At 32.4% G+C, this 25,212-nt stretch overlaps 2 protein-coding genes across 3 annotated transcripts; one reads left to right on the top strand and one right to left on the bottom strand.

Moving 5' to 3' along the window:
* Positions 1–1,200: 1,200 nt before the first annotated feature.
* LOC131947889 (trafficking protein particle complex subunit 9) lies at positions 1,201–21,770 on the bottom strand. 2 transcript variants are annotated; one of them, XM_059309275.1, is made up of 24 exons: positions 21,725–21,770; positions 19,694–20,659; positions 18,936–19,081; positions 18,687–18,818; positions 18,416–18,528; positions 18,194–18,262; positions 17,878–17,949; positions 17,094–17,289; positions 15,546–15,639; positions 14,842–15,018; positions 14,113–14,249; positions 13,441–13,526; positions 13,037–13,163; positions 12,112–12,331; positions 11,489–11,577; positions 10,940–11,077; positions 10,565–10,623; positions 9,932–10,074; positions 8,431–8,541; positions 7,805–7,955; positions 7,345–7,438; positions 6,677–6,775; positions 6,200–6,321; positions 1,201–5,776 (listed from the first exon to the last, which is right to left on the bottom strand). In XM_059309275.1, exons 2-24 carry the CDS (start codon positions 20,554–20,556, stop codon positions 5,525–5,527), a joined length of 3,690 nt encoding a protein of 1,229 aa, XP_059165258.1. In that variant the 5' UTR covers positions 20,557–20,659; positions 21,725–21,770; the 3' UTR covers positions 1,201–5,524. The 2 variants fall into 2 exon arrangements, with proteins under 2 accessions (XP_059165258.1, XP_059165257.1); XM_059309274.1 differs by lacking the exon at positions 21,725–21,770 and adding an exon at positions 21,651–21,690.
* Positions 21,771–22,138: 368 nt separating this feature from the next.
* Positions 22,139–25,102, top strand: LOC131947888 (COX assembly mitochondrial protein homolog). The gene is made up of 4 exons (XM_059309273.1): positions 22,139–22,235; positions 24,036–24,140; positions 24,347–24,437; positions 24,667–25,102. Exons 1-4 carry the CDS (start codon positions 22,154–22,156, stop codon positions 24,776–24,778), a joined length of 390 nt encoding a protein of 129 aa, XP_059165256.1. The 5' UTR covers positions 22,139–22,153; the 3' UTR covers positions 24,779–25,102.
* Positions 25,103–25,212: the final 110 nt, after the last annotated feature.

The raw sequence follows: 25,212 nt of genomic DNA, 5'->3' as shown, positions 1-25,212 counted from the left end.
ATACCATGGGCACATTTAGCTCACGACTAGGTCGATGATATAATGGAGAGGTGGTAATAAAGGCTATTAATAGCTATCTAAGATGTATCTTTATGTGCTGTTGTATGATATATAGAGCATGGGTTCCCAATGGTGAAGTATGCACATACCTAAAGGTGAAATTGATTGCCTTTCGAGTTTTAGTTGCTATGGTGTCTACATGTCTATGCGAGAATAGAATTTCAACACTTCTCCAATTAAAAGCAAAATAAAGAAAGAAATTAAATGTTGATAATGACATGAGGTCGGCGTTAACAAAAACTCAACCGCGAATGTTTAGTTTATAGCATGCAAGTTTACTCATCGTATTAAAACAGTTATCAAGAATAATTCATATTGAAAGTCTGCTAGAAAATCTTATTTTAGTGCTTATTAATTTCTTTACTAATTTCGACTTTTTAATTCTCTGGGATTCGCTGGTCACTTACTTCTTATAAAAGGGAGTCGACTTTTGAAAAAGTTTGGGAACCACTGATTTAGAAGAAAACTGACAAAATTCAGTTGAATTTAGAGGGCCGAATAATTTATACAGCTGGCTAACACTAAAACAAATCCAGCTCTACAAACAACTTAACAGCGTTTATTATCAGACAATGGTACTAAATTTAGCCATTGGGACGTTGCAACAACTGGTAAGCGAAGTTTAAAAAAAAAAAAGTCAGGGGAGATAACTAACAAATATGTGTTAGTTATCGGACATGAGGTTACTAAATGTAAAATAAACCTAGCAGAGTAGCACCACTAATGTGATATAGAGATCTATATTGATTTTGGTTTGCAGAAAAGAATATAAGCAAATCATTGATTATACTTAACCCACATTTGATTTCACTTTTAATTTTTATAGTTCATGTATAATAAGAAGATAAACTATAGCATATAGGACAAAAGTAAAACAAAATCTGAAATTTAGAACCAAAAAAAAAAATAACACAACAGTTATTACATAATCCTTAAAAATATATTAATAACAGAAATGGTGTAGATATAGCTTCAATAATTAAATACAATAACTAATATTTTGACTAAATCTTATTTAGAATTAAAGAAAAAAAAATGAAGAAAAATAAGCCTATGATTAAAGTAAACTTTCTCTAGTGAAGAGTTCACAAGCTTACTGTACATTTTGACTGTTTAAGTGAAGTCTAAGCTTATTTGCAACATCTTATTTCTGGGGTTTTTTTTTTTTTACAGATTCATAAAACAAAATTATGTGAACACAAAAAATAAAACTTTACAAAAAAAAAAAGCAATGAAACAAATAAAAATAAATGTTTCCTTTTAATTAGCATCAATGAAGCCTATGTTTGTGTAGGAATGTTCAGCAATCACGACAAGACTTCTCAGTGTGTATCACATGTATTTCACTCATCGCTAAACTCATCAACATTATTTATCATAGATAACAGCATCTAAAACAGTGTACATGGGATATCTGTACATTGATGAATCAACATATATGCAAATAGACTTGACATTTTAGGTTCCTATACAGTACAGAGAAGTCATAAGGAAAAATATCAGGGTTCATGTGTTTTATGGCACCTTCAACATATAAGAGTGCCAATTATAAGAGACAGGAAATTTGATGTTTTTTAAACATACAGTACAAAGTAGTCATAAGGAAAATATTTCAATTTATGTTGTACATGGTACTTTCAACATATTATAAACAATAGTATCATGATAAAAATCTGTTGATTACATAAAGTAGAAAATAAAAACAAATTACTCACACAAACAGACATTTGTGAAATTTTTAGTACAATATCCCTTGTCTGTAAATACAAAATCATTATTATAATTTTAGCTTTTTACATATAAGTCCCACTGTGAAATTAAATATAAAATCAATGCAATATAATAATCTAATAGTCAGAATTTCTCCTTTTTAAATCAAGAATTTTAAATTTGAAATATAATCTTGTTTTTTCAATCATTTAGCCTCTAAAAAAAATTCAAGGCTATTACAGAATAAAAAACATGGAAACAACCCATGAAATATTTAAAAAAAAATATCAGGCTAATATAATTTTCAAGTTTAAATAAAGTTTTATTCACTTTCACAGCTCAAAATTTGGTTTTAAAAAAATGGAAGAGCTAGGACAACAGTTTGCATGAAATAACAATAATCACTTTCAGGGAATAAAAACATGGCTACAAAATGGCAAACTGGCACAGTTTGTAATTTAAGGCTATAAGGCCAGATAAAGAAATTTTTACTAGTTTCATTAAATTTTTTAAATTGTTTGTTGTGGACAAGGATCTGTGTTTTAATGTTGATACAATGAATACAGGTATAAAATATGTGTGTAAAATGAATCGCTTAGTACCTGTAATTGTTGGGTGACTACATAATGCATATAAAAAAAAATGCTAGCATATGAAAAACAAAGTTTTATTACTATGCTGATAGACTAACAAAATATTGTAATGTGTGCATGCTGAGAAAATCTGTTTTTTTTTTACTAGTATATGGGGAAGTGTATGCGGGTTTGTGAATAGATGTATCGGAAAGTATGCCACATACTGCAAATTATTCCAGAAGTCTATCTTAATCGATATTTAATACATAAAATACTATCCTCATAACATAATATTTGAAGAAGGAAATTTACTATATAAAAAGAATATTAGTGTTTTAAGGAAAATATAACTTATTCTGTGTTAAAATTTAAAAATAAATTACTTAAATGTACATGAAAAGCTTAATTTTTTTTTAAAGTATAAAATGTACAAGGAAAAGGTAACTGTGGATAATAAATAATTAAAACAGGTCTCAAGACTAGAAATTTTTAATCTCAAATTACTAATTAATTTCAAACTGATCTAGCCAAAATTTTCCACACAGGTTTTTATGTGTTCATTTAAATTATCATATGCAACATTAACATACATTTCAAATGTATATGTACATCAATAAAAGTTATATCTCTGATTTACTTCAAAAATATTGCCATAATAGTTGATATTGAAAACAAAATTTTAAATTGTGCAGAGCACATTCTATTCATTTTTTACAACAGATTTCTTTCATCAGGCATTAAATTGTAATGGCAAAAAATAATGACATCAAACTAACTTTGTAATTACATTTTAAAAAAATAATTACATTTACACTTTAGAGGCTAAAATTGACATAAATGCATAGAAATTTAAATAACTTTTTAAATTTACTTGTGTACATTTTTTAGAACAATTTTTTTATTTCTAGCAATACATTATTTTCAATGGCTAACAAAAAAAACCCCAGTCGAATGACCGTAAACTTGACCGCAGAGCGCAACCATGGACAGTAAGTAGGCCATGGCCAGGAATTGGAATGGCCACTAATATTGGTCTAGGCTTTAAAAAAAAAACAACTGACCACCGACTTGCTGGATATTCATAACTATTATGTAACCACTGGTCTTTCACGTTAACATACATGTGCAGAACCATGAAACAATACATGTCTCTTGTAAATAACATAACACTTGTATGGACTTGGATTTTTTTTTTTTAAACAGCCAACAACAAGTAGATACAATAATGACCTATTAAATAAAAACAAGCAAAAATGTACTGCACCAAGCACTTTCTACAATTTCTGTTATTTATTACTGAAAGTCTAGTCACACACTTTCTAAATTTCTGTTATTTATTACTGAAAGTCTAGTCACACACTTTCTAAATTTCTGTTATTTATTACTGAAAGTTTTAGCATGATTTTAAAAAAAACAATAATATTATGCAGATGAAAAAGTATAACCCAATAGGCTTATTGAAGAAAAAAATTAATTTGCAACATTTCTATGCCTGAAAGATGTTTTAAAGATATTTTTAGTTATTTAAAAATTGCATAAGGTTTCTTTGCTAAAAAGCAGCTATTACAAATGAGATAGGTCCAAAAAATATTTATACGCAAGAATTAAGTATACTTGAAGAAAAAGTACACTACGTATAAAAATTTTTTTTTCACAAGAACATAAAGGTGTAGAAACATAAGGAAACCAAGTAAAAGATAGAAAAAAAAAAACATGTAGATTAGGCTCACACCCTGTATGAAATAAGGCAGATACAACCTTGAATTTTAAACAAAAAGCAACTTGAAAAAAGGAAAAAAAAAAATCTAAAATAGGTTTTATATTTAACATAAAAGTTAATGAAAAACTAGTTAGAAATTCTACTAGTATATAAATCATACATACTACTAATGTGAATATGTAAAATAAGAAAAACAAGTGAAATACATATACAGTATTTAAACATCTACATAGGTTGTCAAGGACGATGAAAGCAGTTATGAATACAATGATGAAATGTGAAATGTAGTTTGTTTCCATGGTGAAATGTGAATTATAATTTTGTTACCATGGTCAGTGAGAAAATAATTTGTTACCATGGTGAAATGTGAAAAATAATTTGTTACCATGGTGAAATGTGAATTATAATTTTGTTACCATGGTCAATGAGAAAATAATTTGTTACCATGGTATGTGTGAAAAATAGTTTGTTACCATGGTAAGTGTGAAATATAATTTGTAACCACGGTAAAATATAATTGGTAAAATACAATTTAACACGGTAAAGTGTGAAATATAATTTTTCTCTTTCACAAGCAGGGTCAAGCAGGTAAATATTAACGGTATCCCAGAAGCCACTCACCAAGCACACTCACACTTTCATACATTTTCTGGGGTTGTTTTTTTTTTTGGCAATAATAATCACATGACGGGAAAAATTTTCATGTACATCACAACATGGGGAATTGTATAATTTTTTAAAACTCTGATAACATAATTTCTTTCAGAACAAGGCCTATAACAAAAATGATAACTAATATTCCTTTAGGACACATCCCAAAGTGATACTTGCAATCCATAGATAAAAATTAAAAACAAAAAAGAAGTTTAACAAAATTAAAAAATTAAACAATTATAACACGATGATGTTCCTCATTTGAGAATAAATACCAGAATTAAACTCCAACTCAGTTGAGTTTTTGCATACATTACTGTTTCTACAATCAGAGGAAGTTCAGTTGAGTTAGAAGGTCAACACTATACAAATCCCCTACCTTTCAAGTATATTGGGGGTCTCAAATTGTCAGCATAAAATACAATTATCACAACTTAACCCTTTTAACAAATGAGGGATGTTTTATTTGTGAATGATTACAGAAGTATTTACGGTAAGTCTAGGCAGAATTCAGCCACAGCATTCAACGTTCAGAGTACATACATTCAGACATGAGCATTTTAATAGTTTTGTTTTCATGAAGTCAGTATTAATTTTCTGGTCCGTTGGTCATCAAAGGGTTAAAAAAATATATAACTTAATTAAAAATTCACTCTTGACTCAATTTTTTATACCATTTCTAAATCACAGGTTACAATTATAATTTCATATAAATATTAAACATAATTATCATGTTTACTATAATTAATTAACATTTACTTTTTTTTTGCTTGAACTAACTACAAAATTTCTACTATCTTTGAGCTTAAGTCACTTCAAACCTTATAGGTATGGTACACAACCAGTCACTATTCCTCCTGGACAAACCTTTATCACCCTCCCCTCTACTCACAGCTGACTTGTTATTTGGATGTTCACCCTCGTTTGAGCTTACTTCTGTTGAATGACTATGGTTGCTGGCTTGAAGGTTGTGCTTACAGGTGATACACAGTGAGTACCAGCCAGGGGTGAAGAAAATAAATGAGCAGGTGTGAGCGACCTCCGAACTGGCAGGTATCTGGAATAAATATACAGTTTTTGTAGTCAACATGCAAGCATAAACATAGTGGTTAGGGACTGATGAGTAGTTTACTTTGTGTGAGCATGTATTTTTTTTTATTGCATTGTGTTTGTATTGTTTAAAATTTAAGTATGTTTTTTGTAAAAAAATAAGAAAAGCTAAGTAATGATTAGAACTAGAGTTAAGGTTATGCACTAATATATATATATATATATATATATATATATATATATATATATATATATATATATATATATATACATTTCCTAATACAACCTATCCTTAAAATTTAGTTACTTCATTAAGTAACTAGCTTTAGGAATCAAAGATTATTTTACGTTAGATTATCTATATTTAGAGGTGGTTTAAGAGGCTCAGCTAATCTGTTAGTTGTGACAAACTGAGATTCTGATTGGTTACCTGTGGGACATACAAAGCTGAACAGCCAATCACTGACATGTTGACAGAATCCATTTCCAGGTCCCCGGCTAACTGACGCTGGCAAGGTTCAATTGAAAGGGAGGAGTTAGTTTTTTCTTCATCTGTGGAAGTATTCAAAAGGTTGATTACAATGCCAATTTACTGAATCAGCCATGGCTTGTTATTAGCCAAGCTGGTTCTCTTAAGTCCTATTTGACAACTTTTTACAAATTCCAAAACCATTATATTTTCTACAAATATTTTATAGCAATCAGAATTCCCCCCCCCCCCCCCCCCATTTATCTCACTGAAATGGCACAATAAAGTTCATCCAGTGCATGTTAATGGTTAAGCGGTATGTTAAAGATTGCATGTTGAAATTTTAATACGACTAAAATTCTAATCACACATTGTTTGTTCAATTAAAAAAAAATAATTTAAACGATGAATAGGATTAATAAAAAAAAAGAAACTAGCCTGTTGTATTTTGAACAATCACAGTTACTTCTATGATCTCCCCAACAGTAAATCTGAATCTTGACGAAGTCATGAATGTCTTCTTGTTCAACTGAACTTCTGTTAACAGATGATAAAAAAAAAAACTTCCTTATAAACAGTGTACTAGCATAACAAGTAGGAATATACATTTGTATGGTTGAACAGGCAAACAGAAGATTTTGAAAGTATTATTGCTAAACTGGACTTCAATCACCATCCATTATATTTTCCCTTTTGTGCCCAAGACACATGGGGATACCAGACTTCAATACCCAGAAAAAAATAGTCTAAAATAAATTCATGTTCGTGGAATAACAGCAAGCCACAAGAGGAAAAATAAAATACCCTTTCAGACCAGTCTATTGCTTAAAATCTTTTACATAGTTTAACTATATCACATCTCTTGCAATTTTTTAAACAAGTAAATCATAGATCCAGCAGTCCAAAAGGCAGATGAAGTAGAGTTCATTTGTTTTGCTGACCTCGGTTTATGAATAGTGTGGTCAGCACGAGCCCTACCACCTTTAGCCTCCATAACTCAGGTATGCATTAGAATCGTGCACTCAACCAATACGCCCCACGGATCATAAGTGAAAAAATACAATTAAAAACCTCAGCTGAGAATAAAAAGTATATAGTGGACGTACCCCATCTGACCACTGGAGAGAGAAGCACAGACAGCTGTTCAGGTGACCACTTGATGTATTCTATGCCAACTTTTCCACTTGCCTTGGCCACAGGCTAGAGAAATTGATTAAAAATATTAAGAAAAATCAATTTATTTCTTTAGAGGAAAATGGGAATATCAGTCGGCCAGGAATAAACTAATTTTGTTTACACACTCTAGAAAATTTAGTCAACATGGACACACATAAATAATAAAATATAATTTGTCTATAACAAATAACAAAATTAACTAAATAGAATACATTAAGTTGACATATATAGAAATTGACTCACCATAATGTACCAGAAAAACCACAATTTTACAGTAAAATAACACACAATAGGTCACCCAGTATCCATATAATTATCGACTAAAATCACAACTGACCACATAGTTGGCCAGTAAAATAACTCACATAGTTGGCCAGTAAAATGACTCACCATAGACCACCTGATATCCACATAGTTGGCCAGAATCTGGCTGTACGGATCTGGCAGAGTTTTGGTCTTGTAGTGCAAGGAGACACAATCCTTCTGTACATTGCTTGTGTCAACAAGGTTCAAATCAATACGTGGCACGGTCATACAAATTCTGAAAATGATCAATGTTGTATGTATACAAGTTGAAAGTGATTCATGTTATAGCTATACATTCTGAAAGTGATCAATGTTGTAAGTATACATTCTGAAAGTGATCAATGCTGTTACTATACATCCTAGTTGTGATCAAGGTTGTAGATATAGATTTTGAAAGTGATCAAGAATGTGGCTCAGCTCTGATAACTACCTGCCTAATGTTGAGGAAAGTAAAGGTGGCTGGGCATAGTGCTGAACTTACCATCCCTTTATATACCGAGGTCAAGAAACATATGAACTCTACTTCACAGGCCCAATGGATTGCTAGGCCTAAAGAGGAATCATTACTTTTTTTACTTAATAGTGTGGCTAATAATTCTAAAAATTCCGATCATAGTTAAAAAAAACAACAAACCCCTGAATGATTTAGTATTCCTCCAGTTCACTGCCGACCCCCCCCCCCCCCCCACCCCTGCTACATTTTAATTTACCTGCGTGTTTGCTGGGGTTCTAAGATAATGTTTTGGTTGTTGCCATATTGCACATCTATCTGGTGGCTCGACACATTGACTAGGTCCAGGCACATGCGGCAATCACTAAAACTATTTTTAAAAAAAAAGACATTTCATTAATCATGTCTGGCAATCACTAAAACTATTTTTAAAAAAAAAGACATTTCATTAATCATGTCTGGCAATCACTAAAACTATTTTTTAAAAAAAAGACATTTCATTAATCATGTCTGGCAATTACTAAAACTATTAAAAAAACAAAACAAGTTAATTAAAAAAGTCTAGTGACATTTATGCGCAATTTCCTTATGTTATCTAAAAATAGCTCTGACGTATAATGCTGGGGTGCGTTCAAGCTAGAAGAACGATCGGTTTGTAGGTGTTTATGTAATTTTAAAAGTTGTGACCGAACGAGAGGATATTTTTGAAAACTTTCTTCGGCAATATTGTTCTAAATTATGGCGGGAATCGATTGGTACATGTTTCAAGTCGCTAAGTGGTCTGGTTGCCGAGATATGGGCCAAAAACTGAATTTTTTCAAGGTTTTTTGGCTTTTCCGGGAAATACATGAAAGAAACCCGGAATTTTTATGGCCTATGCTCATTCTCGTAACTTGCTTAACACAATTGCTTTTGGAACTAGTCATCGATATTGCTTCGTTGAGGAGGAGATACGACTTAAAGCCCGGACACACATTCATCCATACATTCATTCATTCATCCATCCATTCCCAGAAATGACGAGTTAATAAACGCAATTCTCCAGAATGGACATTGCGCTAAAAAAAAAACATTTCAATAATTATGACTGGCAATCATGAATTGCCCTCAGTATGTCTGCCTGTTATGATTAATCTGTTAGTATGTCTGTCATAACTTAACTGTCACAATGTCTGCTATGACTCACCTGCCATAACTCACCTTTCAGTATGTCTGTCATGACTCACCTGTCAGTATGTCTGTCATGACTCACCTGTCAGTATGTCTGTCTGCCATGACTCACCTGTCAGTATGTCTGTCTGCCATGACTCACCTGTCAGTATGTCTGTCATGACTCACCTGTCAGTATGTCTGCCATGACTCACCTGTCAGTACATCTGCCATGACTCACCTGTCAGTATGTCTGTCATGACTCACCTGTCAGTATGTCTGCCATAACTCACCTGTCAGTATGTCTGCCATGACTCACCTGTCAGTATGTCTGCCATGACTCACCTGTCAGTATGTCTGCCATGACTCACCTGTCAGTATGTCTGCCATGACTCACCTGTCAGTATGTCTGCCATGACTCACCTGTCAGTATGTCTGCCATGACTCACCTGTCAGTATGTCATGACTCACCTGTCAGTATGTCTACCATGACTCACCTGTCAGTATGTCATGACTCACCTGTCAGTATGTCATGACTCACCTGTCAGTATGTCATGACTCACCTGTCAGTATGTCATGACTCACCTGTCAGAATGTCTACCATAACTCACCTGTCAGTATGCTGTACATCCCAGCCAGTGATGTACACACTGGGCAGTATGTCCAGGTTAAGGGCCAGTGAGCACTGCCTGCAGTACCCAGCTTTCATCCCCTCCCCACCACTGTATTGCACAGATAACACTGCATCTATTGTCTGAAACAGTAACATCGTTTTTAAAAGAAATTTACTTTAGCTCATTTACAAACATTAGAACAAATAAGAAAAAAAAATGAAATAGAAATAATTTTTAAAATTAATTATTATACTATCAATAATTATAAAGAACCCATTTTCTAGATTTGATAATTGGTTAAAATGCATTGCTACCTGTATAAATAGTTTTTAAAAAAAGGACCATAAAATCTTTGCCCCATACCAACATCAGTAAAATTGCTAATTAAAAACATTGTTCACACTGGAAGCTATAAAAAAAAAACTAATGGTAGTAGCTAAATATCTGAGTAAAGAATATTTGTAATTCTGGAATATTTGTGTAGACAAAACAAGTAATTTCTGAATATTTGAGTAAAGAATATTGTCAAATTAGAAAGGCTATGTCACAAAAATCTGGCGCGACATCAGCACACATTACAATGATAAGGGAAACAGATAATGTAAAGCTACTGTTTTACAACTTCCTTACCTTGTCTTTGTTGTCCACACTCTCAGCTCTTGACCGACTGGTGGGGGACATCGGAGAATCTGCAAATAATTTTGTTTGAGTTAGGACACAGTGGTGAATCTACATACAGTTTAAAAGCAAGGAAACATTGGAAAATCTACTAGTAAAATCAAATTTTCATGTATATTTTCAATAATATTGAGGGAAACGGATATGGATAGAATAATAAATAAAAGATTAAAAGTTGCATATCCCCTCCCCCCCCCCCCCCCCCCCACAACAACAAGGTAAGTGGGATGGATAAGGGGTCATCCAATTATGACGTCCACAAAGTGGGATGAATAATACTCTTTTTTTTTTTAAATTTGGGAAGTGGGATGGATAATGACAACTCACATGAAGTTAGCTCTGCTGGGTGCAGGAAGTTGCTGTCCCCATTGATACACAGAGAAAAACAGAGGTGATGTGTGGGTAGGAGTGGCAGCTGAGAGTTGATGTTCTCTTCACTCCAGCTTAAGATCCGGGACAGGGAATCTGGCAATGGCAAGATTTGAAATGGTACAGTAGTGTGAGAATTAACAGTAAAAAAACAACACAAATTCTCTTAATATAATTTTTACATTACTCACTAATGAATTCACTCAGAACTTATCTCTTACACATTAACCTAGAACTTATTCCTTCTAATACTCGCCAATTCAATGACCCAGAACTTATTCCTTTAAACTAGTTTACATTGACCCAGATCATATTCCTTCAGATAACAATACAACCCAAAACTTATTCCTTCAAATAACAATACATTGACCTAGATCATATTCCTTCAGATAACAATACAATGACCCAAAACATATTAATTCAAATAACAATATAATGACCCAGAATTTCCTAATGTTATTTGTTGATCTAGTGTACAATACTGAAGAACAGGGAACAAATCCTTACTTTGTACATCATGTTTAGAGTTGAGTTTGACAGTTAACTTCTCAAGAGGTAACTCAGATGTGTTCTGTAAGGTGACGATACATTCCAGGCTGAAATGGAAAGGGAGATAAAAAATGAAACATTTACACATACTGATCAGCAAACTCAAAAAGAAAACTTATATAAATTATAAACATGTCACATGATATTATGAATCATTGTATAATGACAGAACATATTTATAAATCAAAAGCAATTAACCAAAACAAAAATATGACCCTTCCACCCCCAAGGGAAATAAAAAGATAAATTTTGAGAAGGAAAAATCATGGTGTTGTGAATATCACTAACAAAAATTAAAATAGCTTGATACTCTATAGTGAAATTCTCATAATATTGGGAAATAATATATGAAATATTAACTAAGTATAACATTTTATTCTTTACCTCTGGCCAGCAAACAAAATGGCTGAGCCTTCCACCCCCAAGGGAAATAAAAAGATAAATTTTGAGAAGGAAAAATCATGGTGTTGTGAATATCACTAACAAAAAATTAAAATAGCTTGATACTCTATAGTGAAATTCTCATAATATTGGGAAATAATAAATGAAATATTAACTAAGTATAACATTTTATTCTTTACCTCTGGCCAGCAAACAAAATGGCTGAGCCTGTGGCCACAACATCGGCCACACCCCCGACAGAGGAAAACACAGTGGACTTTGGAAGAGAGCAGGACAGCACAACTTGGGGCAGGGGAGGGATGACTTCTATGACTATCTCAGTCATAGGAGAGGGTCGCAGGTTTCTGAGATCACGGAGTCGACAGTTGCTTTTTACACCACAGACTATAGTTGTGTACCCTGTGGACGTGAATAGGTTTTATAAAAAATTGTAAACTTAAAGACAAGGGACAAATATATAAACTTTTGGGCTAAGGTGACACATTTAGCAAGAACACTTTACAGTTTACCATTATAAATATTAAATACAATTAATCCTCATCTGAACCTAATATCCTATAAGCAGTGTTTCTAAGACAAGCAGCAGTCCATAAAGGAAGTCACAAAATTTCACGACACCCCACCTTAAAAAAGCCACAATTCTAATGAAATTAAACATTGTTAATTATTGTAATTTGTGTTTAAAACTACCCACATCTATTACAATAGCTTGAAAAAACGACAACAAACTAACTCATAATAGGCTTGTGACAACATTTATGGACAACCTTTACACGATTAGTATGCACCAAGAAAATGACCTACACCATATTACAACATTATAAGCCACTCTTTATCTAAGAAAAACTTTTGCACTGACTTTATTAACTTTATAAAGTCTACCAAAGACTTTGGGTACTTGAGTTACAGCATTATAAAACACCCGGCTAATACAATTAGTGCTGACTTTATACAGCTTACCTAAGACTTTTGATTCTAGAGTTACAACACTATAAGCCTCTTAAATAAATAATTTCCACTAGCTTTATAAATTCTAACAGAGGCTTTGGGTACTTGATTTACAGCATTATAAAATACATTTTTAGTAGACTTTATACAGCTTACCTAAGACTTTGAGTACCCCAGTAGCTTTGGGCTTGACCATCAGTTTAATATTCATTAGACCTGAGTCAGGAGGAATAACTGGACTGGCAGGAAAAACTTCTGTTTCCAACTCAGCAGTCAACAGCACCTGAAATAGAGAGAAAAAAAAAAAAAAGTTATTTCAAGGGTAGACAACTGTTGTTGGTATACAACAATTGTTTTTTTTTTAAAGAAAACTATTAGTATTATCTAACATATAAAACTGCATATAAAAAACTATTTGTGATGAATAAATTAAATAAGTTTCAAATCAAAATTGTTTTTTTTTCTTATGTTTATTTCAGGATAGTAACTATCAAATATAAAATGAGTTTAAGCTTTAAAAACACTGTAATTTCAAATCAATAATGAAAATAAAACCTTACCATATAAAAAATTTTGAGCTCATCTGTTAAAGGATTTATCAGCTGTAGTGAAGCTTCACAAACATCACCAGACACCCATTTAAAATCTGAAACAAACAGATTAATGCAATCAAAATGTACTACACTAATAAAGAAATAAATCATTAGGAAGCGAAGCAGACTAAGGAAATTCAATTCCAAGCTTTAGTTGGGGCGTCGATAGCTTGAACTCCATTTTATGTGGTAAAAATGTAAAGTGATTAAGAAATTTTTTTAATTTCATGCGTACAATGTAGGATGGATATGCAAGCATACATATTTTTCAAAACAATATTATTATTCATATTATACTAAAAATAAAATTTGGACAAATGTTGTACATACAAAAGTGTCTCTGAAGTCACTGAAGGCAGTATGAAACATGACAGATAAATTGTGTATTTTTTAAAATTATAAACAACTTGCTCATAAGCTGAGCCCATCTTTTTAAATAGTTTAACTTGCCCCTATAAAATAATATGCCAGTATAAGTACTATAGTACTAACATGTGCCATAAACCTTCTAAAAAAGCCTATACCATCTGTGCTTTCCTACATACTGGATCTATACTAAATTGATTCCACTTGATCTAATGCTTATCAGTTGAATTACAATGACACTTGTTGTAAAAAAAAAAATAATTGAAATATTACCAGGTTTGCTTTCGTCAGCTTTTTTGTTGCCGAGAGTGAGAGGGGTGTAAATAAACATACTGGCAGGGTCTACTACATCAGATAGATCCATCTTGCTAGCCTGCAGGTGGGGACTAGGGGGTAACAGCTTAAATGATCTGCAGGATAAAAAAAAACATAACCACAAATAAAATATTAGCAGCTGGGGACTGAGAGAATTATCTTACAGGATCTGAAGGGTAAAGAAAATCAATATAACCTCTAAGGGGGAAAAAAGTTAGTGTGCAACATGTACTTTGTGTGTGCGGTGTTCTATAAGTCTTCTACAAGGATATATGTATTTTACAAAATAACTGCGTGACAGGTTCAATACTACTGCAAGACTGCGCAGCTTAGAGGGAACAGTGATGATCACATATATTTTATCTGAAGGTGGGGACAGGGGGTAACAGTTTAAATAATCTGCAAGATAAAAAAATCAACATAACCACATAAGATTTTTATTTGCTATGAGTGACTGTGGGTAATACCTTAAATCATCTGTAGAATGCCAAAAAACATAACCACATACATTTTATCTGCCATTTAGTCTTATATACTGTTTAACAGTTTAACTAACTAAATTTCTTTTTTACTTTAGGTTTAACATTAAAGATTGAACTTGAAGTCTAATAATAGATTTTAACATATAATTTATTCATGTATGACCAGTTTGTTGATGTTAAATTACAGGCTACCAAAGCTCCTCACCTTACAATTGGCAGTGAGAGAAGGGGAACAGGGGGTAGGATGAGACCAGAGTCCAGGGCTATTGGCTGAGGGTTGCCTTGACACTTCTGGGTCAAGGTTGACAGGCCTGTGATGACCTCCTTCTGGTCAGTGACATTCAGGTGGGGCAGCATGACATCAGCCATCAGGGTCATGTGTCTACACAAAGGCAGGTGGTCAAATACATTGAAAACATGTGTTTACTAAAAAAATTATTAAGCTAGAGTATAATATATATTTACTCAATTTAAAAACAACACAGAACTTTTCTATTTAATGATTTTAAATGACATATAAAACACAAATTTCCTTTTACCAATTATGTCAGATTAATGTAAACAAGATTAAATATTCCCAGAAACTATTATCTATGGCTCTTTGTTAAATATTTTGTGTCTAATGGTTTAATTTTTTACATTTTTTATTTAAAACTACAATTTGTTAAGTTAAACAATCAAATAATGTATTTTAATAACAACTACATTGTCTTTTATAAAGTTTTATTGTTTAACATCACATGAAATTTAAACTAGAAGCAAACTAGTACAAAACAAGATACACAGAAAAGGAGAATGTTATTAATATTATGGGTAAGGGACACAACTTGCATATGTCCCTCAGGGAACCCAAGAATAAGTGACAAGTTAAAAAAATGGCTTGTGATAGAAATAGAATATGACACTAACCTTACAGCAATTTGGGGATTACTCATGCGCCTGGCGGAGTACACAAGCTCATGCAGCACTCTGTACTGGAGCACAGGCCAGCCAGATGGATGATCTAAAAATAAGGGGAGGGGGAAATGATGTAGGTATCTAACAAGGGAAACAATCCATACTGTTTTATCAATCCTATTAAATGCATTTTCATTGATCTTTTAAAAATATTAAGTATGACAGCTAAGGCACATCTTAATATCTTTTAAAATTCCTAATGCATAAAAATTACATCCGTTTTAAATTTAGATGGTTTTTATCTATTTCAGATAAAAAAGTTAATAAATAGAAAAACAATATTTTAGTACCCTGACAATTAGTTTAAGAAGAAAAGGAATAGTGATAAATTGATAAAAAACCCAGAATAAACAATAGTCATTAATCTAATACAATTTGATTTTGTCATATTTGTGGAAATATGTATAATTATGCTACTATATCAGGGGTCGGCAACCTGCGGCTCGCGAGCCGCATGCGGCTCCCTTGATATCAAGATGCGGCTCTCCAGCTCCTTGAACAAATACTAATAATCAGGGGCGGAACTACAGTGCCGCCAGACCCCGCAATGCGGGGGCCCCACGCCGTTTAGGGGCCCACAGCCGACCATAATCAATTTTTTATAGATAAAAAACTTAATTTACTTTCATTTTTGACTTAATGGTTGTTTTGTTAAAAGAATACTGTAGCTTCGATTGGATTATCTTTATTCTAAAGACAACATCCCACGCTCTTGTACAATTATTCCCTTTGTTTTTAACCCATTGTGAAAGATAGACAAACGTTTAAACCACGTCCGTGACTTATTTCCTTTTTTTAAATAGTCTAATAGGGGTGCTCAAAAGCTCCTTTAAATAGATTTGTACTAAACTATTAAAAAGCAATTCCTTCTCGCCATTATTATTTTTTAATACATACTAAAGAATGACATAGTATAAAAATGAATTGTATTAAAAGTTAATAATAAAAATACAAAAAGACATAAAAATAAACATAACACGAGAAACCATTACATACACAAAGCTTTGATATTTCATATTCTTTTGACAGACCTGTGTTACAGCCGACTTAAAATGAAACATATTTTCAAATCAGACTAATGCACTCACACACATGAGATGATGTGGTAATTTGTTTTAAATGACAAAAAACAAAGACATTTTTTTTTCAAAACCCGATCTGGCCAGATATGAGTATCCTATGTTCATTTTTTTGTGTATTTTTACTAGTTCCGCCACTGCTAATAATCTTAATAAAAATATAAGATATTTAAAATTAAAAAAAAATGTTAGTGGCTCTTTAAAACCAGGGAAATTTTGAAAATTGTAACTTTTGGCTCTTCCGCTTCAAAAGGTTGCCGACCCCTGTACTATATATATGTATTCACTCTTAGATAATGTCTATATATGATCGACTTAAGAAAACAAAAATGCCATAGCACACTTTGTGAGTTTTTCTTTGCGTTTCACTCACTGCTAATAAACTATTCACTGTTAAAAAACTAGTGTAGTTCTTACTTACCCCTGTTAATTTCCTTTGGATTGATGGACAAGGAGTAGCCCTCTAGACATTGCAGCAGCAGCTCATAACACTGCGACCAGCTGGGGGAGCTCTCTGGAGCAACAAACTGCATTCCACACACCCGGCGGAAAAATGCAGCTTTGCGCCTAAACCCTATCTCACTGTACAGTGATGAGAGTGTTATGTAGCGCTGAATCTGGAGAAAAGGGATGCAAAAATTGGTGAAATTAGTAACTATCATAGTGGCATGGTTAACCTATTTCTGGTAGAGCTAATCAATTTCTGTAAACTGAACATATGAAGGTAATAATAATTTCATTGACTGAAGTCAGATACATGTAAGTGCATTATTTTAACAGTGATTTGAGACTTGACAGTAATTTGAGACTATTTAACAGTAATTTGAGACTATTTAACAGTGTTATGAGACTTATTTTATTTTAACAGCCATTTGAGACTATTTAAATAATCATGTTTCTCAAGCACTATTGACATATAAAAAATATACCAAATGCTGATATGGTGCAAAAGTTTTGAAAATTGTTTAACCTGACCACAACCCAGAAGTTAAAAATAGACATATTCATGCACCGAACATTCCAGTTTAGCATTTTAACATGTACAACAAAAAACAAACAAAAACAGCTGTGACAAAGTATAAAAAACAAATCAATACAATATGACAATTACAAAATTTAAAGAGATTTGGTTTATATTTTAAAACCAATTATAACAAAACTGCCAGATGATATAGAAGGGAAATTCTGACAATGTTCACACTTACTCTGTCATCTTCATGTGAAGGTGGGTGTATGTATACAACATTCTGTAAAAAGTCGGAAGCTTGCAAATATTTCTGCAATGAAACAAAATATAACGCACTACTCAATCTGCTTGAATTGCATACAACTTATTTCATGTTGGTTTAAATTTTAATTTTTTTAATTTTATTTAAAATTACTCTAAAAATATCTTATCATTTATGAAAAAAAAAAAAAACAACTAAATAATGTTAAGTGTAACTTAACTTTAAACCCAAAGATATAGTTTATATTTCTGATAAGTGCATTCAATGGTTTCAGAACATTTAGATAACTTACATGTTGCAGAATTAAAAATCGACATGCTTTGAGGCAGGCCTCCATTTCAATCATAGCAGCATTCTTGAACTTTAAAAAAAGAAATAATATATTAAATTTTATCAAATATTTTATGTGATAATTTTTAAAAAACAATTAATTTCCTTTAAGATGTTCATTATGCATTTAAACATTAAGATGTAAATTTATTTAAAATGTTAAAAAGTGAAACAGACAGATCACCTTGCTGTAATGAGTAATCGCCTCTTTATATTTCTCAACAACATCGTCAATGTTAGCCCCAGCTGGTAAAGTACTTTCAGTCATAATATCCAATCCATTTGAATAGCTTGAGCCTAAGAAAAATATAATTTACAATTACAAAATGCATTTTTTAATTTGCGAATTTAATAAATCACTGATAGAATAAATTTTGAATCCAATTATCTTGTATCATGATAACAAAAATAGCTTTAAAAAGACGAAATTCCTTGTTGTGAATAAAAACATTTACCTGTTCTTGATTTGGCCTCAGGGCTGGTAGAGCTACTGTTTACTTGGAATGACAAATTTCTCTTTAAGCCAATAGGTGACATTTTTGGGTAGCCTAAAATAACACTGGAGCAGGCTAGTCCCTCAAGGCAAGCTGATGGCAAGAATTTAATTTTATAAAGGTATCTGAATACAATATTAAAGGAAACAGTGGTATCACAAGAAATATACTACTACTACTACTGATATCTCTATTGTATAACAAGTTTACCGCCCATCCACAAGAAATCATTGACTGAACGCAGCAAATCCAGAGCTGTATTGTAATGAAGTATTGCTTCTCCAGGCATTGCAGCTTGTAGACAGAGATCACCCAAATGCTTTCGAAGGCGCCCCATACATTTTTTTCTAAAGGATCTGTAGATCAACCATATATTTATTATTTCTCTAGCAAGCTACACTAAACTAATGTAAATCTTAATACGTAATGATGATTAGTAAAACATTATCTAAAACCTAACTTATGAATTAGATAAAAAATCTATATATTTACAATGGAAGCAAAACATTAACCCCCCCCCCCCCCTGTCAATTACCATACCAATGCATAAAAAACTGAAGTAGCATATTATTCCCCCCCCCCCCCCTGCCCTGACTATTTAGAGATAGAAATAGCAATATGTTATGGATAAGTTAGAGAAATGGTTAAGAATATGGATACGATTTATGGTGTGGGGAGGGGTTTGGGATATGATTAGGGACAAGGATAGGAGTAGGGATAGTGTTATGGTTAGGCACTGGTATAATGTGTATTCTATAGTAAAGGGATGGAGGGGGTTATTGATTCTAGGGTAATAAGGAGGGGGTGAGGATGGGGAAGAGGAAGGAAATGAACAGAGGTGATAATTGTTGATGGTGAGGGTTGATGTACTAGGCCTGTAAGACACTATTAACAGCACATCCATTTTAAAAATTAAAGTTGTGAGTAAATGAAAATGAATAAAAAAAAAGAACAGAAATGAAACTCACTTGGTGTCTGTATCTACACCAACATAATCTTTTCTCTCAAAAGGTGCACATAACAATACAAGCTTGTCATTTCTTTCAAATGATCTGTCAAGCCGCTTCCCTTCCAGAACATAATACAGGGAGGTTATGAACTCTTTAATCCTTTCTTCAAGATCCAAAGAAGTTTCTAAATTAGGATAAAACACAATTTCAGAACCACTGCTTTCCTTTGTCAGACTGTTGCTATGGGGTCTTCTTTCTTCATGTTTATGAGCAGTGGTTGTTTCTGAGGTATTGCTGTGAGTAGACTCCACAGAGGAAGTGAAGACCTCATTATCCCCTTCAGAGTGTTCCACCACTGGTTCTAGAATACTAGGGCTCACAACTCTTGTGGCATTTGAATTTTGGTTTGAAGATAAACTGCTATCGCCATTGTCCGAGGTTTGATGCTCGTGTTTTTCAGATTTCTCATTAAGATGCTTGTCTTTACCTTGATCAATGGGCGATCCATCCGTGTTCATTCCAAAAACAATAAGCCTTGAATTTATAATACTAGATGCATACTCCTCTTTGACTGATTTGTAACTGGTAAACAGGTCTCCAAATTCATCATGGTCAATGCATTTTCCTATAGTCACCAAGCCTAAGACTTTGCGATGGCTTTGAAAATCTCCCCAGGAGTTAGATTCTACAGGGTAATACTTTTTATATTTAACTGAAATATTCCGTTTCTGCCCTTGCACATATATTCTGTCAACCCGTGATATCTTCTCAAAAGCTCTGTTGAAACTCTGTACAGGGAGCTGAGAGCCAGTGTGTCTGACTAACACCAATATTGATTGGTGATCGTCAGCAGTCTGGTCATAGTCTATACAGCTGGCCATAGTTACTAGATATTAAATTAGCGCATCTTGTAACTGAATTTTTTTCCTCATAGATTCAGATACCATAGCCAATACATTCTTCCACACATATTTTATGTTACACCTGGAAAAAAAAAACAACCAATGAAGATATAATTAGCACAAAAAAAAAGAATATGCTTTATAAGGCCTCCATGTTTAAAGGAATTATCCCCTACCCTAGAAGTTAGCTTAATCAAATAGAAATGCTAACTTTAAAATGTGTAGGCCAGTTGAGTAAACTTTTGACTCTAAGTATAAAGTGTAGTGGGTGTACGCATTAGTGTAAGCCATTGAATATCTAATTGAAAATTATGGTGCCATCAGATAGAAATGTTTATAACTACTGCTAGTTTACTAGAGTATTAAAATTTAAAATATAGTCTTGATCTAGATTTACTACATAGAGTCCCAGAATTTTGGGATCTAAATCTAATTTGTAACTGTAGGATGCCCTAAGGCTCTAGCTGACTCTAGAGTCACTTAAGAGACAGTTGACTCGGACAATTATATTATTATTTAATATTTATTAAGGTGTTCTGTTATGTTTGTTTAAAAGAAAAGTAATCACTGTGAAGTAACTATTCTTAATAAGTAGATAAGAATGAAAGTCAAGTTAGTTGATTTGGATTGAGTGACTATCTGATCTGACCCATTCTCAGTTCTCACTCAGTCATGGACTGACTCAGTGACTGAGAATACACAACACATGTATACATAAGTCTAGACTCTAGATCTAGACAGAGTTGGTGCCTCATAGTTGGTAGGTACAGCGAGTAAAGTAACTTGTAAGGGAATCAGCCTGAGAGTTAACTGAGTACTGAGACACTCTGAGAGTACACCAGTACAACAGACAGACCCACAGCAGAGTGAGTGGGGGACTGGGGGTAGAACTAGTCTAGATCTAGATTCTAGATCTAGATCTAGATTCCTAGATATAAAGAGAAGAGAAAGAATTATTTCTAATTTTCTAGATCTAGTATTTAAACACGGTAAATACTCTCCTAACTTATATCTAGAAGTTTATCACAACACAATAAAATTATATTATAAGTAAGGCAGAAGGGAAACACAACTTTTGTATTCCATCGCTGTTTTAACGTATGTATTGTTTTGTTTGTTGCAAGGGGGGAGTGGATAAATACTAAACCTTTTATTTTTCCTTTAGACGCCATATTGTACAAGTTAGACAAATCTACGAAATCAACCGTGAAAAGAAACAATAAAAGAAATACTCCGGTTGTTATCGGTACTATAAGCAAAATGTTACTTCAGCTCTTTTGTTAAGAAAATTATTTTATATCTTGGCCTATAGTCGATTATTAATAATTAGAGATTCAGAACGATATTATTGCCGATGTTGACTTCACGTTCAAATAATTTAGAAAAGTAAATACTTATACTTATATTAGTGACTGACATCTATTAATTTTTCCCTTCATTAGAATATTAGATCTATTTAGATTTAGATCTAATTAATTCAAAGTAATTTCAAATTTTATTCTTAATAGAATTGTAATTAATCTTGTAGTCGATACTATATTATTTTTGTTACTATACTATATAGAATGCAATAAACATGGCTTCCACCTTGAAAACAGAAATGAAAGAAGTATTTCATGTATTACCTGATACATACAGCGGTGGTCCCCACGGATTAGGTAGTGTTTCAAAATCTCATAGCCTACACACGAATCTTATCTCAAATGTTATGTAACAGTTTATTAAGCCGAATTCAAGAATTATTATTTTGAAGTAAAACTGCCAGGACGCTGCTTAACTTAAGACGAAAGTGAAAGTACAAAGTAGCTCCTATCAAATCTAAACTATTTTTACTCTAAATTCTAGATCTAGAAATTTTTACAATAAAAACAAACAAACAAGAAAAGCAGTTTTCAGTTTATTTAATATTTATTATATTAGGGTGTTTTTAGTGTAAAAGTGTAGGCCAAATGGCTGACATCCAAAAGAACGACAATACAAAAAGCTGACAAAAAAAAAAAGGCAGAGTCATACAGACAATTATATTATTATAAGCCATTATAAGCCGACAAACCATAAGCCATAAGGCAGACAAACATAAAATATATAGTAGGATGTTTAAAGCATTGTAGGTGGGTAGGGGAAGGTGGGGCAAGTTGACAAAAGTCATGGGGCAGAAAGTAACAAAGCTACTACAGTGCAATCTAGTCCGCTTATGGTTTGTTGGCTTAATGTCATCTACCTTTTGGATGTCAACCTTTTTGATGTCAGCCTTTGGTAAAACTCCATTTTAGCGTATTTTATTCTCAGTTGCTTGTTTACCTCCAGTTGAGAGTATTTTATTATAATAACCGAAACACACCCAAACATTAGGAAAACACGATTTATTTATTTGTATTGTATTTTTGTTTTAACAAATGAATAAAAAAAAACAAAGAGATTGACTTTGTTTTAGATTTTGATAATTTACTTTTGTCAAAACTTGAGAAAAATCCAAATTTAGAATATTGAATGTGCTAGATCTATGTTCGTGTGTCAGTTAGAATTTTCATGGCAATGGGTAAAGTACGTACTCACAATTGCAAGGCGGTTAAGTTTGTATTGTTACAAGTACCTCCCAGGCATGATACTATAAATAAACATTAATGAACTTACAATGACCCCAAAACTGAGGCCAACACAATTTCAAACAGCTATTGCCCGAGCTATGACATATGCTGATAAAGTCAATGTGAACTCATGGTGAACCCTCGACCGTGTAAGGATTTTTCTCCCGCTGATGATCACACCATATTTAATTGGAACAGTTCTAATGCTTTTTTATGTTTTTTTTTACATTTTCTAATTAAAATCAAATTCATAAAAAATAAGTAGATCTAGTGTTTTCCTAAAGTTTATGTGTGTTACGTTGTGTTTATAATAAAATAAACTCAACTGGAGGTGAACGTGAAGCGGGGGAATAAAATACGCTAAAATGGAGTTTTACCTCAGCCTTTTATCTTGTCGACTTTTTGTCCTTGTCTGCCGTTTGTTGATGTCAGCCTTTTGTCCGGATCCCATTATATTAGGTCTAATGTAGCAGAATGATTTACGCTAGATTAATGTTTATTATTATTTTTATATTAAATTAAGCCTATATTTACATATTATGCTACAGCTATTCATAGTTTTATACAATTATTACAATTTTTTAAATTATAAAATGTAATTTATACTAGTTTTACTAGTTCACTATGAATTCTTATTCATTTTACTGTGTGATTAGGCCTAATGATTTAAAACTATTAGACAGATTTAGGACTTATTGAGGTTTAAAAAATCTAGATTACCTGGATTTAAAAAAAAAATAATATATATTTATAGTAGAAGTGCATTCAGAAATGAGGAGGGGGTGAAGGAATGTGACAATAAAAGGGACACACTAACAAGTGTTTTAAAAGCTTCATGTCATTTATGATCCCTTAATAAATTATTTCCAGGGGATCCTGATGACAAAACTCTAAGAAAGGCTGAAAAAGAAATCATGATTCCACAGAAAATGAAGTTGAAAGCTAAAAAAGAGAGGTGTGCTGATGAAGTCAGAAGTAAGCTATTTTCTACTTATTAACAACAGTAGTTGATATCTTTTAAAGAATTAGAGTATTATTATCGTATTTCAAGCATTTTATCTGCAAATTCCAACTTTTATTTATTGAACTTTATTTGGAGATACTAGGTACCAAACGCCACTGAGAATAAAATTATCTTAGGCTGCAGGTCTAACTTGATTTGATTCTACTTATTTCTTCAGATTTTGGTACATGTGCAAAAGAAAATGGACTACTGTTACCTTTTAAATGTAGAAGTCAAGCTAAGGCCATGGAAGTTTGCCTTTCCTCTGCGTAAGTAAAATCATTTAGAAGAAGCGTTACTATTTCTGCATAAAACAACATATATACACAATTATTCCTTATCATTCAACCAATTACTATCAAAATTTCGCAATACAGCTAGATTGTTAAACCACATAAACTTTACTTGAATATCACTTTAATATTTTTGTGTTACCCAAGAAATGTAACATTATCATAGCTAATGCTGTTGCTAATTACCTAAAATTAATTTTTTCAGTTACAAAGATCCAGAATTTGTTGAACTGTGCACACAAGAATATTTGCAAGAAAGATCAGAATACCGACGGACTGGAATAAAGACTAAGCAGAGGAAAAAGGAAGAAGCATGAATGTATTTTTTGACTGAGAGGGTTTGAAAGTATGTTTTTATTTTCTTGAATGATGAAGTATGTTTTTTTCTCTCTTGAATGATAATTTAGTCTGGACGTGAATCATTTTGTCAGAGCTGAATTAGAGGTGTGATGCTATTTTTGTTGTTTGTATACTATGAAATTTTATTTCAAAAAGAAAAAAATTCTAAATCTTGAAAACTCATTGTTTAGAAAACGTTAAATTAAGATTAACAGCTCTATGTTTACCACTTTGAACAGACATTACATTGTGATAAGTGAATGCACTTTATATTTATGTATTTTTTCATGCAATAAAAATCATTTTATAACATAAATTAGAAAATTTGTTTTTATATGATAGCATTTTCAGTTTGGTTCTTTGACTCATATTGCTACAAGCAATGCACTACGCTGCCCTGAAGATTATGTTT

Source organism: Physella acuta, unplaced genomic scaffold (assembly GCF_028476545.2).
Source record: "Physella acuta isolate Inbredline_101_S28 unplaced genomic scaffold, ASM2847654v3 ptg000611l, whole genome shotgun sequence".
NCBI classification, from domain to species: Eukaryota; Metazoa; Mollusca; class Gastropoda; family Physidae; genus Physella; species Physella acuta.
The sequence above is the reverse complement of the archived record's forward strand: the minus strand, read 5'-3'. Positions and strand labels throughout refer to the sequence as shown.

Bases quoted from the DNA above. Each gene is read 5' to 3' on its own strand.
- LOC131947889 (XM_059309275.1), bottom strand. From the start codon at position 20,556: ATGGCCAGCTGTATAGACTATGACCAGACTGCTGACGATCACCAATCA. The intron at 18,819-18,935 runs GTAAACTTGTTA...TCTTGCCATCAG, and splicing joins TGATTTCTTGTGGATGGGCG to CTTGCCTTGAGGGACTAGCC. The intron at 7,956-8,430 runs GTAAATTAAAAT...GATCATTTTCAG, and splicing joins GAACCCCAGCAAACACGCAG to AATTTGTATGACCGTGCCAC.
- LOC131947888 (XM_059309273.1), top strand. From the start codon at position 22,154: ATGGCTTCCACCTTGAAAACAGAAATGAAAGAAGTATTTCATGTATTA. The intron at 24,141-24,346 runs GTAAGCTATTTT...TTATTTCTTCAG, and splicing joins GTGTGCTGATGAAGTCAGAA to ATTTTGGTACATGTGCAAAA. The intron at 24,438-24,666 runs GTAAGTAAAATC...TAATTTTTTCAG, and splicing joins GAAGTTTGCCTTTCCTCTGC to TTACAAAGATCCAGAATTTG.